This window comes from Caretta caretta, chromosome 11 (genome assembly GCF_965140235.1).
Source record: "Caretta caretta isolate rCarCar2 chromosome 11, rCarCar1.hap1, whole genome shotgun sequence".
Lineage (NCBI taxonomy): Eukaryota > Metazoa > Chordata > Testudines > Cheloniidae > Caretta > Caretta caretta.
Genome location: NC_134216.1, coordinates 65,355,386 through 65,374,028, shown reverse-complemented (window position 1 = coordinate 65,374,028; position 18,643 = coordinate 65,355,386). Strand labels below are relative to the sequence as shown.

Below are 18,643 nucleotides of genomic sequence, written 5' to 3'. Positions count from 1 at the left end.
ATGCCAACATGGGTTCCAAATAGTACTGATTGTGATGGTAATAGATGTTCTTAACAGTAGAAAATAGAGAATTCCTTTTTACGTTCCTCGCCCCTTACATTGTAACTGCATTGTTTAACCTTGGAAACAATGTTGGGATACAACTTGTTTAAAAGATTCCATACAAAATGAAGTTGTGCTGTATTAAGCCAAGCTACATTGAAAACTGGTACCCATCAGAATGGTAATCTTCCTTGTATCTGAAGAACCCTGCAAGCAATGTAAAGAACAAGACTCATTTGTTACTTGATAACAGAATCATTCTGCACATAGCTAACCAGGACCCTTCTTTTCCCCCTCTCCCCCTTTGACTCTTTTCAGTCAGAGCTGTGGGAACTTCGGGTTTTTCCGTTAAAGGATGAAGACATAGAAACCTTACGGTGCCAAGACAAAATAACAAATCAGACTGAAAGTTCAAGTGCAGCTTTCCACAGTGACTCCCTCTGCACTTCATGCACTCCCATCACGTTGCCAAACAATGGCCATCCACCAAGAAAACAATCCACAGAAGAGCTGGAAGACTGCAAAAGTGTTTTCCTGGGACTCTGCAGCACAAGAAAACACAGGTGATAGGGAATAATGTGGTTCATTAAGAAAGCTGATTAAGGTGGAGAAAAGTACAAGGTAAAATCTCTGTTCTTCACACAAGAAATAACAGCACAATTCAAATACTGTACATTAGCAGCATATAATATATTTTCTTTCTTGCTTTGTAACAGGCAGGATAGAATCCCAAACGCAACACTTTCTTCTTCCTGAACCACAAGAGAAACTAATTATTTCGAGCTGGAAGTCTAGTATTCCCCATGTTGAAAGTGGGCACACCTAAATAGCTGGCACGGTTTACTGCTTTCTGTTGTCATATTGCCACATTCTTTGATATTCTTCCTTTTTTTCTTTCAAATGTGTTTATGGTTCTGATGGATTCTGGGACAGCAGAACACACTTTATTCCTTTAAACAAACAACTTCAAAACACAGAAAAACTACTTGAAAAGACAGTGAGGAAGAGGGGGTAATTTTAAATAAAGTTGTTTTCTTTGGTGGCATGAGCATGTGACAAATACCTGACTTGTTTAAAATGCATGTCTGAAATCCCTTGAATATTTAAGTACCAGTAGTTTTTAAATGACACTTTCAGAAGCCTTATATATGGCTTAAAATTAGTCACTCATTCAACTCTATTGTTAGTTTCATGCAGAAATCCTCAAACACTAACACACAAATATATCACTATATTTCCATAGTTGATTTCTCTACTATACAAAAGGTAGACAGTTTCCTATTTCAGTCACATGGGGAGCAGAGAAGCCTTGGAGTGGTGAGGAAGCGAAAAGTGAATTAAATGAAGATACAACTCTGAATTTCATTTTGGATCACCAGATATTTGGAGACTTAACTCCTAGACCTGCAGTAGCTAATGCTGCTTATAATTGTGTGCTATAGTATCTTACCAACAAGTATAGTTTGTTATGGTTTCTAAGCGATATCTTGCAAGGTTCTACCAAGTATGCAAAAGCAGAGTGACTAACCAGAAAGGAAAACGTTAATAAGGACATCAGAAGGGCTTAAAAACACCTTTCACAATGTTTCTAAACACAGATTGATTTTTAAATTTCCAGCCATTTCACTCTCTAAGAAAATAAAAGCAAATTGTCTAAACTCATACATTCTGAATTACAGTATTCAGGATTTATCTGCATCCTCAAATGATGCTAATAGAAGATGACGCATACAAGAATTGATTATATAGCAGTATTCTTGTAGCAGAACAATAATTTGACACCAGTAGAACGTATGTATAAACCACTGTCAGCAGGAAGTTTTTCTGTGTACAACAGTTGAAGGCAACTATATAGGAGTCTCTGTTCTTGTACAACATTTTTCCTCAGCTTGTAATATCCAATACTGACAGATGACCCGTTTGTTAGTGTCAAACTTAATTTTTTTTTCCTGTCAGATTAACTGGAAATATACGCTGGACCTCGGAAAAAAGTTCAGTCAAGTTTCAACACTACAGCCTATGCTACATTGTAGTTTATTGCACATTCTGATTTATTTTAAATCTTTTTTTAACACTGGTTTGTCCAGCAAATTAAACTCAAATTTTGCCTCAGTGTCTGATACAATAATCTTCAATGCTAGGTTTTTTTAATTAAAAGTTATTTCCATACAATGTGTAGTCTGAATTTGATTAGCAATAGAAGTATTTAGATTCCCTTCACAGGTCTGTAACATCAAATTAGTGGTATGTACTTTTAAGAGCTGAAGACCTGTATGATCTTTTAATGGCTTTGTGGGAGCCACAAAGTAGTAATGGTACAAAGCCTTGCTGTTGCATTTGTTAATGTTGCATTAGTACATGATGATGATGCATTGGATAACTGGCTGTGAGACTGTAGTTTCCCCCTCTATTATCCCTTCTTCCTAGTTTCTGAGTGGAATGGGGTATTTCTGATTTCTCTCTCCCTCGTCTTCTGGCTGCTGCTGGGAATGTGAGTTGGAGAGCAGTCTGAGGTGAGGCTCTTTTCTTCTCCATTCCCCTGCTCCTTCAAAGTGAAGATAGGAGCAGCTCAGATCCTGCTAGCTCCCATCATACAACTTTATAGATTGTTCAGTGCCTCCTGCTCTTGTCTGATCTGTTTGGCAGTGTGAGGAGCAATCCTGGGATCTGGGCATCAGTCATGTGAACTCCCTGCATGCAGGACCCAGGAGAACTACAGGTGAGGAACACTGACTTAGTAATGAAGTCTGAATCATCCAAGATCCTGAAGGAAAAAGAGAGCGTTCTCTGTTAATGTTACGAGAATATTTTAAAAATGAAGTAAACTTTTGAATAGTACTGCTAACGAAACTGGGCTGGCTTGGTGGGTTGTCAGGCAGCTTGCTGCATTGCTTTTCAGAGGATCTGGATATGAGACTCTTGCACTATAAAATCAGTATCGACAAATGGTATCACATAGGAGGGGGAAATCTTTGCATTGCCCCTGAGTAGTTCCTGGCAGTTTCCTTTAGAAGAGGATGTTAATACTGCTCAATAAAGATGGTATTTGTTAATCTTGCTAGCTACAGGGCCGCTACAAATGGAGATTGCACACAACTTCTTTGTCCCTATTGAGATGCTCTCTGCCCTACCCGTTGTGCGAACAGGCTAAAATAATGAAACCACCCTGGCAACGATGAGATGGGCAAGAAAGAAACTGAAAAACTCGATGCAAAATGGAGAACTTTCCTTTTATACTTTCTCCCTATGCAAATATTTAAGGCATTTTTTTCCATCAGAAACTTTGCTCTTAAAGTCCACATCTCATCTGATAAAAAACAGATTGTGGGCAGCAAAATAATTTGCCTGGGTGCAGATTCTAAGACCATCTCCATCCATTGAACTTCATGACATAAGGCAAGAATAGAATATAGTTTATTGTTTCTCTTCAGCAGCCCTGCACTCTGTAATCCTTCCAATCCCTGTATGTCCTCCCATAATTACCTATATACTTTCTCCCACTGCCCCAGTGCCTGGAATGGCCATTATCCATCCCCACCTGCCCCCATCTAGCCTACACACCACATAACCTCTCCTTCAAATCTCCCTCCACTACTCCCCAGGCTCTGCAGGAACCTCATTGGTATAAACCTCCCTCCTCCCTGGTGTCATCGTTCTGACTCTGGAAACTCTTGGGGCTAGGGGATGCTACTATTTACTTGTATTACAGTAGACCCTAGAAGCTCCAGCTGAGATCGAGGCCGTATTATGCCAGGGTGTGTACAAACACATTGGAAGAGACAGGCCTTGCCCCAAATATTTTATAATCTAGAGCCAAGACAGAGTGGGATTACGATCCCAATTTTACAGAGAGAGAGAGAGACAGTAAGTGACTTGCCCAAAGCCATACAGGAAGTCTGGACAGTTAGAAACTGAACTGTCTCAGTCTAGCACCTACACAAGCCCCAGCCCCACCCTCTTTCTTCACATCTGCTGTTCAGAGCTGTTGTGATGTCTTCAATTCTTAATAATAAAAACTTATTGGGATAATAGATGCAGCCTTTCTCTCTCATGGAAATGGCCTCCATCAATTTCCTGCCTTTCCCGCACCTATAGTTTGTGTATTGTGTCACATGAATTTGGAAACAATTAGCTCTCTAGGTCAGAGCATGCTGAGAACTGCAATACGCACAGCTCAGCCCCAGGGCTGCATTTATAAAAACCCATGAAGCCCCTTCCTCAAGTTTTTTTCCTCATACCTCCCTTAAACTTCCAAAAATTTCCTCAACTTTTTGGCTTTTAGCTGTTACACAAAGGCTAAAACAGGTCATTCCTCTCCTCCCATCCCCCTGTCCAGCTGTGAAGTACTGAGCATTATGCAGTCGGGCACTGTTGGACCAGTGACTTGTTTCAGTGTATTTGTGCTTTGTTTATCATTTTGGATCAAAAGGCATGTTTTCAGGTCTCCATATCTCCTTCCCTGGCCCTGTTGCAAGAGGTTTCACATCCTCCTTCAGATCCATGAACTTCATCAAAGCATGGGAAGGGCAGGAAAGTCCTCAGATGTGGTGAGCAGAGCATATTTTCTGTATAGTTTCTCGCCCTATTCGGGTGCATGCTAGCTTGCTTACAGAACTGTCCTTTGGAGGACCCCACATCCAAGTAAGGCTTGAACTGGACATCTGGAATCTTCCTCTATTGACGATAGTGAGCGCCCTGGACCCTTCCCTTGTTACAGAATATCATTTACCTCTTAGCCCTCCGGTCCAGTAATGCAGTAGTGCACAAAAGTCTGCCTCGGCACTACAGTCTAGATGGCTTTATTGGCTCGCCATTGGAACTTTGAGACAAATAATTCTCAACTGGCCCTCATTTTAGTCCCTGTGATATCCCTGCACTTTTACTGTTGAAAATGTATTTACAACATGAATTCCTCTAGCTATAGAATCATGCGACTGAGGTTATAGAAAAGTACAAGTAACTGTGTTCCTCACTGGGGGTCTGGCAGGTTGAATGTATGAGACTGATGTGCAGAGTGTCTGGAAATTTGATTTAGGCATGAAAGTTTAAGTCAAAGTTCTCTATTCATTGACCCATGACTGGCTGATGTCGATTCTGTGTGGTTAGTTTTAATGTGGAAATACTTTTTCCATTGGGATGCCTGATCAGACTGGGTGTCTCCCTGTTCAATATGTACTTTCAGGGATGAGGTATAGCTGCTGTTTTCTGTGCATAAGCATATTTACATCACTTATTTTTAAGTGCAGGAAGGCATGCTGGGACAAAAAATTGTCATTTGTTTGCTAATAGTGAGGAAATGGGCAATTCTTAAGGAGTAACAGAAGAATTTAATCAAGCATATGTGAAAGTAGTAATTGCCATGGTGACTAATAGCCTTTCCCTTAACCTTAGCTGTAACAAGAGGCTGTGGAAGTGAAGAGGTCACACTTACAAAGTGGGGTGCTCTAGTAGGAACAATTAGCCACTCACTCTGCTGGTGAGGTGAGGTGGTTTTCTTGCATGTATGTTTTCCTCCCCTGAAGTACAGCCCTAGGCTGGCAGTTTACACCTGCTCAAGGCCGTTGACAAAAAAGGCGAGAACCCACAAACTGCTCTAATCTAGGACCTGACAAAGGCTTCAGTTCTCCTTGGGACAGAGCATAGTATTTTGTAGCCGAAAGGCTGTTAAATGACAACAAGCGACTGTCTGCAGTTAAACATTCTCTCTAGAGTAGTCTTGGGGATACTGTGTGAATGCGTTATGACAACTAGTTATACTTGCAAAAGTGGTGCACAGCAAGTTTGAGCAAATGATTCCCTACGGACAGTTATCCCTGCCCCAATTCCGTTTGAACTCTAGCTGGCTTACTAACAGCATTGAGGATGCCATGGCCCAGGTTTCCAGGCAGGCCCTACAAGCCTGTCTGAGACCCTTGATACTTTCTTGTGCAGCCCATGCCAAAAGCCTTTGTTGCTGCATCCTCACATTTGCTTTTACTGAGGGAGCTAGAGTGGCTATGTTTACACAAGCAGCCTTCACCACTGCCCTCACACCTGTAGTACACACCTACCCCAATATAATGTGGTCCTCGGGAGCCAAAAAATCTTACCAAGTTATAGGTGAAACACCATTGGATTGAACTTGCTTTGGTGTCAAGCATTTCCATTATTAATAGTCACTTCCTGCCCCCTGACCATACTGCCACACCCTGGGACTCCAATGCCCCGACCCCCCAGACCCTTATCCAGCCCTGGCCCAGCACCCTTAACATGCCGCTCAAAGCAGTGTATCGGAGCCAGACACGCTGATCCGCTGGAGCGTGCAACCCTGCCCCCCAGAGCAAATTTGTGTTATATCAGGGTAGAGGTGTATCTCATCTCTGTTGAACTGGGGTACTGGAAAGAAGTGTGCAAAAATGTTCCCTCTAATCACTTTCTTTATGCAGCACTAACATGGGGCTTTGGCTTTTTTGAACATGAATGTCCACCATAGTTTTTCAGAGAGACTAGCTAGAGGAATTCTTGAACCAGTCCTACCTCTCTCGATTAACATCATTGCTTAGAAACTGAACCGCTGAAGCAGATTCACCATGTGGATCCAAATTATCTTACTACTTCTCTCCTGGAGTAGGCCTTTCTGTAAGTCATGTATGCTGGTTATTACATTTTATACACAGGCAGCAGCTGCTTGGTCTTCCACCCATGGATTGCCTGAAGGATACTGTGTCTACCTATAATTAGTCACTAGAGCCTATTTGAAGAGCTAGAATGCAAAAGACCTAGCTTAGGATCCCCATGTGCTTTTGTACAAATGTGAGATAATAGCCTGTGGCTGCTCATTCTGCAATAATTAAAATTTTGTTAACCCACAATAGCAGGCAACTTACTCATTGTAGAATAGTAACACCTATCTTTAGCTGTTGATTCCTGAAGTTTTTACAATAAATCTAATAACCGTACCTTCAGATCATTTAACTTGGACTAGTTTTCATAGGTGGAAAGTTTTCACTAGCTAGTCGTAAGGGTACCAAGAGACTTCGCTTCCACACTCCTTCCCCCCCGCTCCCCCCCTTTGAAAAACTATGATAACAGCTTATTGTGGAACTTTTATTTCCCACTGCTGTGAGAATGAAGTATTGTACCGTGCTTTATTGGGACGGACATACCTGTCTAATTCGTGAACTTATTTCTGGAAGATGCTCTTTCTTGGGGTAGATGGGTTCATCCTGAACAGCTAACGGATGAGTTTTGCAAGTCGTAAGACGACTTATCACTTTTAGAACAGGGTTTTATTTGAAACAGTTTTGTAGGAACGCACAGAGCAGACTCTTAAGTCTTCCACACCTTTCAAGCAAAAACTGACTGAATTGTGTGTCAATCCAATCCCTGTTCTGCTATAAAATGAGTCTCCAGGCAATTTAAGGGATAGCACTGGCTGATTGTGTTTCCAGCCTGGCAAAACAGCTGCTTGCAGTGAAGGAACAATTCTTCAATGCTGCAGTCCTGGTTCAGCAGCACTGTCTCCATACTGGACTAGAACCCGTTCACACCCAAGCTGCCTTGGCATGAGTTGGCCGTCTCATCGGTCCAGGGAGCGTTTCTGAGCAGCTTCTGAACACACATTCCTCAGGAGGTTGATTACAGATCTAGGATCTTCACTTTTCATAATGGCACTGCCAGACACAATCATGTTTGCTCCTGCCTGGAAGAAGGTTAAACAGCCAGCTGTGTAATATGGACCACCACCACATAATCCCAGTACACTCTAGTTACCTAATACATAATTTTCACAAGTTATTGTCCAACTGCAGCATGCATAGACTTCATCAGCACAGGTTCTGTACGTCAAAAAAATTACTCTAGTGAGAAAAGGGTATTATTTTCCCAAAGAGCTTTCCTGCTGCACTGTAGCCTATGTTAGTTCTGGTTCTATCCTGAGCAAAGAGTGAAAGTCTTTAGACTATCTGAAAACAAAGCAAATGGCAAAAATGAAAGACCCAGCAGGGAGATTATAATCTCATGCACAGAATTAAAAGAAATGTCTTAAAAGGAGAGTCCTCAGTGTGCTGTTCAGTTTTTAAATCTTACCTCTGCACATTTATGGATGGTGTCTGGCCCCACACCACCATCCACTTCAATATCCAAGGAAGGAAATTGTGTCCTCAGCCACTGAATCTAAAGAGCCATACAAAAAACCCACAAAAGTTAAGCACTTGGCTTTACACTCAGATACTCTCCCCAGGTCTATATAATTTTTAACATTTAAATGATTAAGGATTTTTTGTTAATGTCATCTCCCTTCCTAGTTCTCAAGGCACAGGGAGTAGAAACAGACTAGTTCCATTTAATAAAACACAATCAGTATCTACCTTTGGCATCATGTCTTCCATGAACTTCTGCCCTCCAAATCCAGGTTCCACTGTCATCACCAAAGCCATGTCTATCTGATTGGCCCATGGTGCTAAATATTCAACTACAGTTCCAGGTTTGATGGCCAAGCCAACCTACGGAAGGAGGGAAAGATAAATGAAAGTGCATCTGTAGGACAACAGAGGCCTTGCACCTGTGTTAGCATTGCCCTGATACTAGCTACTACAAGCTTAAAAAAATTACTGATTCAATATTGTAAACAGTATTTGGAATATTATGTAGGATCAATTAAGGCAAAAAGGTATTGACTGCATTAAAGCAATGGTCCACAAATTTTATGTTGCACCCCACCCATAATGTAACCAGTCCATGGGCCCCAGGGTATGGGGCTGCAGCTGGGAGCAGGAGTCGAAGCTGGGGCTTGGCCTGGAGCAGAGCTAGGTGGCCCTGCCCCCTAGTGGGGTGCACCCCACACTCTGGGGACCACTACATTAAAGCAAGATTCCACTTTGTCTCTAGGACTTCTGTTAAAATATAAATTGCTTTCATCCTATTAGTCCTCAAGAACGTTATTGCCCAGATCTTTCAATGCCAGAGGGAGGCAGCTATTGCACACTACTCTTGCCACACCAACTCCTCACCTTCATCCCATTTTCCCGAATGTCTTTAATCAGTGCCCCTGGATTGTCTGTAGCCTCTAGGTGAAAAGTGTACTGGTTTGCACCTGCTACAGCCATTGGTTTCACCCACTGCTCTGGCTTGGCAACCATCATGTGCATATCTGAAAAGAATCACAAAGAACAGAAGCATGAGTAAGCAAGATACACTTGGCATGCATCACTGTACCAAAATATACCAATATGTGTACTAGCTGTAATTCATAACAGCTGCTTTGGAATCATTACAGAAAATGCACATTCAAAGCATGCGCTCAGAGCTCAAAAAGAGTAGCAACAGCATAAGCTGTTCAAATGAGTGCATATTATTTGATGTTATTAGATATGTTTAGTAATAATTACTACTCAAGCTTAATAGCACACTGATTACATTATAGTGACATGCCACATGGGAGAGTGTTTCTTTAAAGTACTAAAAAACAAAAGCTCACATAATATAGTCTCCTCCTCCCTCAGTTTAGCTAAAAAGAAAACCATATTTTTACAGCATTTTGCTTGGCTATAAATATTTAGTAATCACTGAACATGAGGCCCTGGACCATGGCTCCTTTGTGCTACTGAGTTCTAGAAAGGGGCTGGAAAGCTGGGGAAATCCTCATCTGACATAGCTGGCTCTACACCAGCCCTCCTCAACTTTCTCCACATGTCCAATGATTCCTGCCACCATCATGGCCCCCAGTGTAAGGCTATTCTAAACTAAGACAGCGCAAAACAGTTTTGAGGTTACCCCACTGAGTTGTGGCCTGAGCTTACAGGCCACCAGTGAGGATTCAAACTCACAATGTTTTGTGGTTTCCTCTGTCAGTATAGCAACATGTACTCAAGAGTCTGGAAAAATGAAGTCCTTACCGAAGAAAGGATCCTGACCCAGCTGCTTTCGAAGGCTCTCTACTACAGGGTGTCCAAATGTGATGTTCGGAACAAAGTGCCTACCAATTAGAAAAAAGCACTTTATTTTTCATTATTAAAAAAAAAAAAAGCGGAGGTTCTTATTAGGCTTGATATTGTTTTACTGCATGGTGACTAAAGTAAGGAATTCTATATTGACCTACATTTATGGGAAATATAAAAACAAATCTGTATAGACTATGTTCAAGAAGCAGTGTCGTTAATACAACAGAACCTCAGAGTTACAAACATCTCGGGAATGGAGACTCGTAACTGAACAAAACGTTATGGTTGTTCTTTCAAAAGTTTACAGCTGAACATTGATTTAATACAGCTTTGAAACTTTACTAGGCAGAAGCAAAATACTGCATCTTGATTTAAATGAAACAAGCACAGAAACAGTTTCCTTACCTTGTCGCATCTTTTTTAAACTTTCCCTTTATTTTTTTAGTAGTTTATGTTTAACGCAGTACTTGTACTGTGTGTGTTTGTTTGGTTTTTTTGGGGTCTCTGCTGCTGCCTGATTGCATAATTCTGGTTCCAAATGAGCTGTGCAGTTGACCAGTCAGTTCATAACTCTGAGTTCTACTGTAGATAGGGCACACACTGGGGATCAGGAGACTGGGGTTTATTCCCAGCTCTGCCACCGATCTACCATGTAACCCTCAACAAACAGTCACATGTTTCTGCCCGTTTTCCCTCCCACCCTTTTTCTGTCTTGCCTATTTGGGCCATAAGCGCCTTGGAGAATGGACTGTCTCTTGCTATGTGTTTGATCAGCTCCCAAATCTCAGTCTGGGCTTCTAGGTATTATCATAATACAAAATAATCAGTGTGGTGTACAGAAACTTGGCATTCAAACATTTTTAGCTTTAGAACATCTGAATCAAGTTCTGTGGCAAATAAGTTGTTAGGGAAGAAACGAAGATGAATTTAAAAGGATACAAATCTGGTACAACAGGTTCTGCAGGGCTTTCAGTGGGATTGCCACTGAAAGTGCATGAGAGAATGCGGTTACTCAGTAATCCTCTCTTTATATATTTGCCCCTAAAGAAGGTAAATGGGGTTTCTAGATTGCACACAGTCTCTTTCCTTGAAGCAAGAAAAGGATGGTGAATGGAAAACCAGCTAGATAATTCATGAAGTTTGCTAGGGACTTCTCTATGGTCAATCTATTTTTTCTGGAAGGCATTCAGATACTATGGTGATGAGTGGCAGTATAATACCCCAAGATAAGATACAGCTCTCAACCTGGCTCCACACTGACTGAGCTTCCCATTTCAGTTCCTTTTTTCAGAAGCTGCTTCCACTTCTAAACACATTTCCTCTTCTTCCTCCTAACTCTAGTCAATAGGATATTTTAGCCTCATGAGGAAGGTTTGTTTTTTTTTTAAATTGTACAGCATTAGAAGAGTTAATCTCTAATTTCCTTTAAATCTTATTTACACACTTTGACATTATAGTGCACTTCCGATAACTCAGAGTATTCCACAAACGTTTGGCAACACTCAACACCCCTGCAAGGAAAAAATCACTATCCCCATTTTACTGGTGGGGAAACTGAGGCACAGAAAGGTGCTTACCCATAGTGACCCAGCCAGTTCTAATACAGGAGTCCTGACACCCACAATATATTGGGAGCAAGAGAAAGATGAAGGAAAGCACAGGTCTCCTCTGCTTAGTGGGGGAGGAGAGCTGATAGCGGACAACATCAAGAAGGCTGAGATGTTTAATGCCTGTTTTCCTTCTGTCTTCACTAAAAAGAAAAATTGTCACCAGATACTTAATACAATTAACCTTAAAAACAAGGAAGGAATGCAAGCCAAATGGGGAAAAAACAGGTTAAAGAATATTTAGATAAGTTGGACATATTCAAGTTGGCAGGGCCTGATGAAATTCATTCTAGGGTACTTAAGGAACTAGTTGAAGCAATCTCAGAACCATTAATTATCTTTGAGAACTCATGGAAGATAAGGAAGGTCCAAGAGGACTGGAGAACGGCAAACATAACACCTGTCTTTAAAAAGGGAACAAAGAGAACCTTGGGAATTAAAAAACAATCATCCTAATGTCAATACCTGCAAAGACACTGGAAAAAATTATTAAACAATCAGTATGTAAGAACCTACAGTATAATAGGTAGGGCACTACCAAATTCACAGCTATGAAAAATGCATCATGGACCTTGAAATCTGGTCTCCTTCGTGACATCTGGCTAATGTAGGGGGATTGCAGTATTACCACTCTTATTTCTGTGCTGCCTTCAGAGTTGGATGGCCGGAGAGTAGCAGCTGCTGGGTAATCGCCCAGCTTCGAAGGTAGCACCCCTGCCAGCAGCAAGGCAGAAGTGAGGACGACATGTGGGGGAGGGGCTGTCACTTTTGTAGGGACAGGGCTGGCCTTACAGGTGAGTGCCATGGTCACCACACCCCACTCACACAGCCAGCCAGCCTAAGGCCCCTTTAACTCTAAGCACTGGGCTGGGGAGGGGCAAGGCTGAGTGTGCCCCACCCAGGGGCTCCTACCATGCACCAAGCTCTAGCAGCTAGTCCTGGCCAGGCTGGGTCTTCCTCTTCCTCAGCATGGGCTGCTCCTGGGGCCAGGTGAGACCCATCTCAGTGAACCTCTCCCACCTGCAAGAAGTTCTGCTGGCTGAGAGCTCTGAAGGCAGCAGCACCATCGCAGAAATACCGGTGCCAATATTGCAATCCCCCCAACGCCCTTTCGGGTCAGGACCCTCCCCCCATTACAACCATGACATTTCAGATTTAAATATCTGAAATCTCAGATTTTAAAAATCCTATCACTGAAATTTACCAAAATGGACTGTGAATTTGGTAAGGCCCTAATAATAGGGTTATAAGGAATAGCAAGCATGGATTTGTCCAGAACAACTCATGCCAAAGCAACTTAATTTCCTTCTTTGACAGGATTACTAGCTTAGTAGATATACAGTAAGCGAGATGCGACATGTCTTCATTTCAGTAAGTCTTTTGCCACAATTCTATATGACATTCTCATAATCAAATTAGGGAAATACAATCTGGACAAAACTATTATCTGGTGCAAATCTGATTGAAAGACCATACTCAGAGTAGTTATCAGTGGTTTGCTGTCAATCCAGTGGGGTCCCACACATCAGCCTTGGATCCAGTACTATTTAATATTTTAATAACTTGGATAATGGAGTGGAGAATATGCAGATGACACCAAGATGGGAGGGGTGCTAGCATCTTGGAGGACAGGATACGATTTCAAATCAACCTTGACAAATTAGAGAATTGATCTGAAATCAACAAGATGAAATTCAGTAAAAACAAATGCAAAGTAATACACTTAGGAAGGAAAAATCAAATGCACAGCTACGCAACAGGAATAACTGGGTAGATTGTAGCACTCCTGAAAAGGATTTGGGGGTTATAGTGGATCACAAATCGAATATGTCAATAATATGATGCACTTGCAAAAAAAAAAAGGCCAGTATCTTTCAGGGTGTATTGACAGGAGTGTCCTATGTAAGAGGTGGGAGGTAACTGTCCTGCTCTACTTGGCATAGGTGAGGCCTCAGCTGAAGTTCTTGTCCAGTCTGGGCACCACACTTTAGGAAAGATGTGGACAAAATTAACAGAGTCCAGAGGAGAGCAACAAACAAGATACAAGGTTTAGAAATCCTGACCTATGATGAAAGGTTGAAAAACTGTACATGTTTATTCTTGAGAAAAGAAAAGCATGGGGGGACGGGGGAGAGTTGATAACAGTCTTCAAATATAGCTGAATCACTTAGTAATAGTGACCATAATGTAATTAAATTTAACATCCGTGTGGCAGGAAAAACACCACAGCAACCCACCACAGTAGCATTTAATTTCAGAAAGTGGGACTACACAAAAATGAGGAAGTTAGTTAAACAAATTAAAAGGTACAGTGTCAAAAGTGAAATCCCTGCAAGCTTCATAGAAACTTTTTAAAAGCCCCATAACAGAGGCTCAACTTAAAAGTATATCCCAAATTTAAAAACAACAAAGTAAAAGAAGCAGAAGCAAAAAGGCATCCTAGTGAGGAAAACAGAAAGGAGTATAAACTCTGGCAAATAAAGTGTAAAAATGTAATTAGGAAGGCCAAAAAAGATTTTGAAGAACAGCTAGCTAAAGAGTCAAAAAGTAATAGCAAATGTTTTAAGTACATCAGAAGCAGGAAGTCTGCTAATGAACCGGTGGGCCACTGGATGATCGAGATGCTAAAAAAGCACTCAAGGGTGACAAAGCCATTGCAGAGTAAATAAATTCTTGGTATCAGTCTTCACGGCTGAGGATGTATTTGGAGATTCCCAAACCCGAGCCATTCTTTTGAGGTGACAAATCTGAAGAACTGTTCCAGATTGAGGTGTCATTGGAGTAGGTTTTGGAACAAATTGATAAATTAAACTGTAATAAGCCACCAGGACCAGATGGTATTCACCCAAGAGTTCTGAAGGAACTCAAATGTGAAATTGCAGTACTACTAATTGTGGTATATAACCTATCATTTAAATTACCTTCTGTATCAAATGACTGGAGGATAGCTAATGTGACGCCAATTTTTTAAAAGGGTTCCAGAGGGGATCCGAGCAATTACAGGCCAGTAAGCCTGATTTCAGTACCAGACAAACTGGCTGAAATTATAGTAAAGAACAGAATTATCAGACACATAGATTAATATGATTTGTTGGGGAAGAGTCAATATGGGTTTTGTAAAAGGAAATCATGCCTCACCAATCTACTAGAAGTCTTTAAGGAGGTCAACAAGCATGTGGACAAGGGAAATCCAGTGGATATAGTGTCTTAAATTTTCAGAAAGCCTTGGACAAGGTCCCTCACCAGAGGTTCTTAAGCGAAGTAAGTCATGGGATAAGAGGGAAGGTCCTCTCATGGACTGGTAACTGGTTAAAAGATAGGAAACAAAGGGCAGAAATAAATGGTCAGTTTTCAGAATGGTGAGAGAAATAGTGGTCTACCCCAGTTTATACTGGGACCAGTACTATTCAACATACTCATAAATGATCTGGAAAAAGGGGGCAAAATGTGCAGATGATACAAAACTACTCAAGATAGTTAAGTCCAAAGTAGACTGCGAAGAGTTAGAATGTGACCTCACAAAACTGGGTGACGATGACAGATGAAATTCATTGTTGATAAATGCAAAGTAATGCACATTGGAAAACATAATCCCAACTATACATATAAAATGATGGGGTCTAAATTAGCTGTTACCACACAAGAATGAGATCTTGGAGTCATTGTGGATAGTTCTCCGAAAACATCCACTCAATGTGCAGCAGCAGTCAAAAAGCGAACAGAATGTTGGGAATCATTAGGAAAGGGATAGACAAGACAGAAATTATTATATTGCCTCTATATAAATCCCTGGTACGCCCACATCTTGAATACTGTCTGCAGATGTGGTCATCCCATCTCAAAAAAGATATAGTGGAATTGGAAAAGGTTCAGAAAAGGGCAACAAAAATGATTAGGGGTATGGAACGGCTGCCGTATGAGGAGAGATTAGTCAGACTGGGACTTTTCATCTTGGAAAAGAAAGAACTAAGGGGGCATATGACAGAGGTCTATAAAATCACGACTAGTGTGGAGAAAGTAAATAAGGAAGTGTTATTTACTCTTCATAACACAAGAAGAAGGGGTCACCCAAATGAAATGAATAGGCAGCAGGTTTAAAACAAACAAAAGGAAGTCTTTTTTCACACAACGCACAGGCAATGTGTGGAACTCTTTGCCCGAGGACGTTGTGAAGGCCAGTCTATAACAGGCTTCACAAACAATTCGATAAATTCATGGAGGATAGGTCCATCGATGGCTATTAGCCAGGATGGGCAGGGATGGCGTGTCTAACCTCTGTTCGCTAGGAATGGGCGCCGGGATGGCTCACTTGATGATTACCGTTTCTGTTCATTCCTTCTGCGGCACCTGGCGTTGGCCACTGTCTGAAGACAGGACACTGGGCTAGATGGGCCTTTGGTCTGACTCAGTACGGCTGTTTTTATGTTAAGAGGAGTTTTTAAAAGGACAGTGATGACTTGTCCTTCACAACCGCTGGAGTAGTACAAGTAGTAACTGACTTAATCTGCATTAAGAGGGATTTAGGTTGATATTAGGAAAAACTTTATAAGGGTAGCTAAAGCCTGGACTAGGCTTCCAAGGGAGGTTGTGGAATCCCCACCACTGGAAATTAAGAACAGGTTAGCTAACGACCTGTCAGGGATGGTCTCAGTTTACTGGATCCTGCCTCAGCACAGAGGCTGGCCTTGATGACTTCTTGAGGTCCTTCCAGCCCTACATTACTACGAAAAACACACACACTTCCTGTTCGTTAACCATTAGGAAAAGGGTGCATCATAAACACCGCTGACCGGACAGGGCGCTGCACCAAAACAGCTCCTGATCCCGCGACTGGTTCCAGGCGGCCTGACCCTCTCGCCTAGGGGCAGCCGCACTGGGTGTGTCTACACGGCACTTCGGCGCCCGCGGCCGGCCCACGCCAGCTGCCTCGGGCTCACCGGGCTCGGGCGGAGGCGGGGGCTGTTTAATTGCGAGGTCGAGTTTGGGGCTCCGGCGGCAGCTGCCCCTCTGGGACCCTCGCACCCTCCCAGGGCCTTACGGCCGGCGCCCAAACGTCGACACCACGACCGACCAGCCCCCGCCCGGTCAGCGGGCGCGGGCTTCCCACGGCGGGGCGGCACAGGGCGCCCAGCCCCGCCGCAACGAGGCGCTGAGCAATCCCCCGGCGGGCGGGCGGGCAGGGCGGCGAACGCCCCACGGAGCCTCCCCTCAGCAGCCAGCCCGCCACGCGCGCAGAGCGGCAGCCGCCCCAGCCCGGGCACCCGGGGGGAGGGGCGCGGGCTCGAGCCGGCCCCGAGGCGGCAGCGCGCGCGGCGGCAGTTACCCGTCCATCACGTCCAGGTGCAGGTAGTCCGCCCCGGAGTCCAGCATGCGGCCGCACTCGGCGCCCAGCGCCGCCAGGTCGCTGTTGAGGATGGACGGGCCGATCCGGCAACCCGACGCCATGGCCGCCCCGCCCCCGAGAACTGAGCGGGGCGCAGGCGCCGCAGCCTGAGGGGCGCCACAACCCGCTCCCCGAGGATCCTGGGACATGTAGTTCTTCTGCCGCCCGCGGCTTGCGAATGGCAGGGACTACTCGCCCCACAATGCAACACGGCGCCTGGGGAAAGGGTGGCGCCGGCGCGCTTCCTCAGCCTTTGCGTCCCTCCCGGCGCCAGGGGGCGGGGCAGAAGTGGAGACCCCGCCCCCTGAGGGGCGGTGCAAAGGCCGTGATGGGCGGGAGGGGGGAGAGGCGAGCCCCTCCCACAGCACACAGCTGGCCCAGGCTGGCCTCCCTGAGCTGGGCTGCCCTGCTCTGGTCACTGCCTCTGCAGCCCCTGGCAGCAGGCGGGACCCTGTCCTTGCTGGACCCGCGGTCTGACCCAGCGTGGCCGTGTTGCTGTTCCTTCTTCATGAGGTTTGCACCTGCAGCTCGCCTGCCCGCGGCCCACACCAAGTCACCCTGCTGCCTGGATGGAGGTTGGGTACTGGCTTCCACCGCATAATGTGGCCATCGAGAGTCACCAAATTCCGGCGATACCGTCATCAACTAAACTCACCGGGGCGCTGTGCCGAGCCAGCCGCCTTCACCCAGCTTTGTATCTCATGTAGGCCAAAGCAGAGGTTTATACCTACCGTAATGATGGGTTATCATCAGCTTAGGCGGAGAGAGTCAAATATTTAGGAAAAATACAAGAAAGGGGGAGTATTTGCTTGACTTCCAAAGTAACCCATTAAGAAGTGTATATATGAGTGCAAAAAATGATGGACAGGCCTCCAAACATGGCAAATACACCGTAGTGGTTGTTAGCTGTGGGGCATTTGGAGGGAATTGCAGGAAGAAAAGTTTATCAGAGAATGTCAGCTCCAGCAAAGACAAAGTTTGGAAAGACAGAGGCCCCCTCTGGAAGAAGTAGCCATGGTAATGCCCTAACAAAAATCTCACACCACATTAAATATTTGTGATATATTTTATTATTTGTGCATATTCAAACATTAAACTCTTATAATCTCTTTCATAAACATAATTCACACATCTCTGTTATTTGTATTTTATCCCTGGTCTTTGGTCACTTGGTACACATCACAGACTTTGCTATTAGGTATTTTTGGGAAGTACAGTAGATGGTTTTCTCATTTTAGATCTAAGATTTTGGGTCTGTAATCCTTCAAATTATTTTTAAAGGGCTTTCATTTTTCTAATGCGGATTTTTGTTCTCCAGTTGCATTGATTCTGAAAATGAATTACACAGTTGTAATGCAGGGAAATTATATATTTTGACATGTTTTTATCCAGTTCAATGTAAAGAATTTGCCTTAAAGCCCTCAAATCTCACTTGCTTCAAATAAACTCTATTCTCTGTTTGGCACAGCACGATTGCCTTCCTTTTAGTGCAAGACTTAACTACTTCCCATACAACAGAAAATGCAAATGAGAAGGTAATATCCTACTTAACTGCCCTGAGATAATATTTTAATCACATATCCACTTGGTTGTGAAGGTTGGTCTATTGTAATTGGTTTTTTCTCCGATATTTTCTTTCCCTCTAAACATTTCTTTGGTAATGGGTAAGTCAAAAAACACTTTGTTAAAGC

At 43.4% G+C, this 18,643-nt stretch overlaps 2 protein-coding genes across 6 annotated transcripts in view; one reads left to right on the top strand and one right to left on the bottom strand.

The window, feature by feature from the left end:
- KANSL1L (KAT8 regulatory NSL complex subunit 1 like) overlaps positions 1-2,214 on the top strand; it is a 97,607-nt gene extending 95,393 nt beyond the window's left edge. For 2 of the 3 annotated variants that reach the window (XR_012664454.1, XR_012664455.1), the window contains exons 15-16: positions 361-663; positions 759-2,214. Coding sequence is in view for 1 of the 3 variants with exons in the window: in XM_048868492.2 (XP_048724449.1) it covers positions 361-609 (249 nt within the window). In the remaining 2 variants the exon portion in view is untranslated. Of the gene's footprint in view, positions 1-360 lie in introns of all 3 variants that reach the window. The other variant, XM_048868492.2, reaches the window with a different exon arrangement.
- RPE (ribulose-5-phosphate-3-epimerase) lies at positions 2,054-17,058 on the bottom strand. Of its 3 annotated transcripts, XM_048868495.2 has the most exons (7): positions 16,893-17,053; positions 13,046-13,242; positions 9,918-9,997; positions 9,033-9,172; positions 8,391-8,525; positions 8,110-8,196; positions 7,289-7,723 (listed from the first exon to the last, which is right to left on the bottom strand). In XM_048868495.2, exons 4-7 carry the CDS (start codon positions 9,168-9,170, stop codon positions 7,601-7,603), a joined length of 483 nt encoding a protein of 160 aa, XP_048724452.1. In that variant the 5' UTR covers positions 9,171-9,172; positions 9,918-9,997; positions 13,046-13,242; positions 16,893-17,053; the 3' UTR covers positions 7,289-7,600. The 3 variants fall into 3 exon arrangements, with proteins under 3 accessions (XP_048724451.1, XP_048724452.1, XP_048724450.1); XM_048868494.2 differs by lacking the exons at positions 7,289-7,723; positions 13,046-13,242 and adding an exon at positions 2,054-2,806 and having other exon boundaries at positions 16,893-17,058; XM_048868493.2 differs by lacking the exon at positions 13,046-13,242 and having other exon boundaries at positions 16,893-17,056.
- Positions 17,059-18,643: the final 1,585 nt, after the last annotated feature.

Excerpts from the sequence above, each read along its gene's own strand:
- RPE (XM_048868493.2), bottom strand. The coding sequence starts at position 17,014 with ATGGCGTCGGGTTGCCGGATCGGCCCGTCCATCCTCAACAGCGACCTG. Across the intron at positions 9,998-16,892 it reads CACCTGGACGTGATGGACGG|GCACTTTGTTCCGAACATCA; the intron begins GTAACTGCCGCC and ends TCTAATTGGTAG. Across the intron at positions 8,197-8,390 it reads TGGAAGACATGATGCCAAAG|ATTCAGTGGCTGAGGACACA; the intron begins GTAGATACTGAT and ends ATGGCTCTTTAG.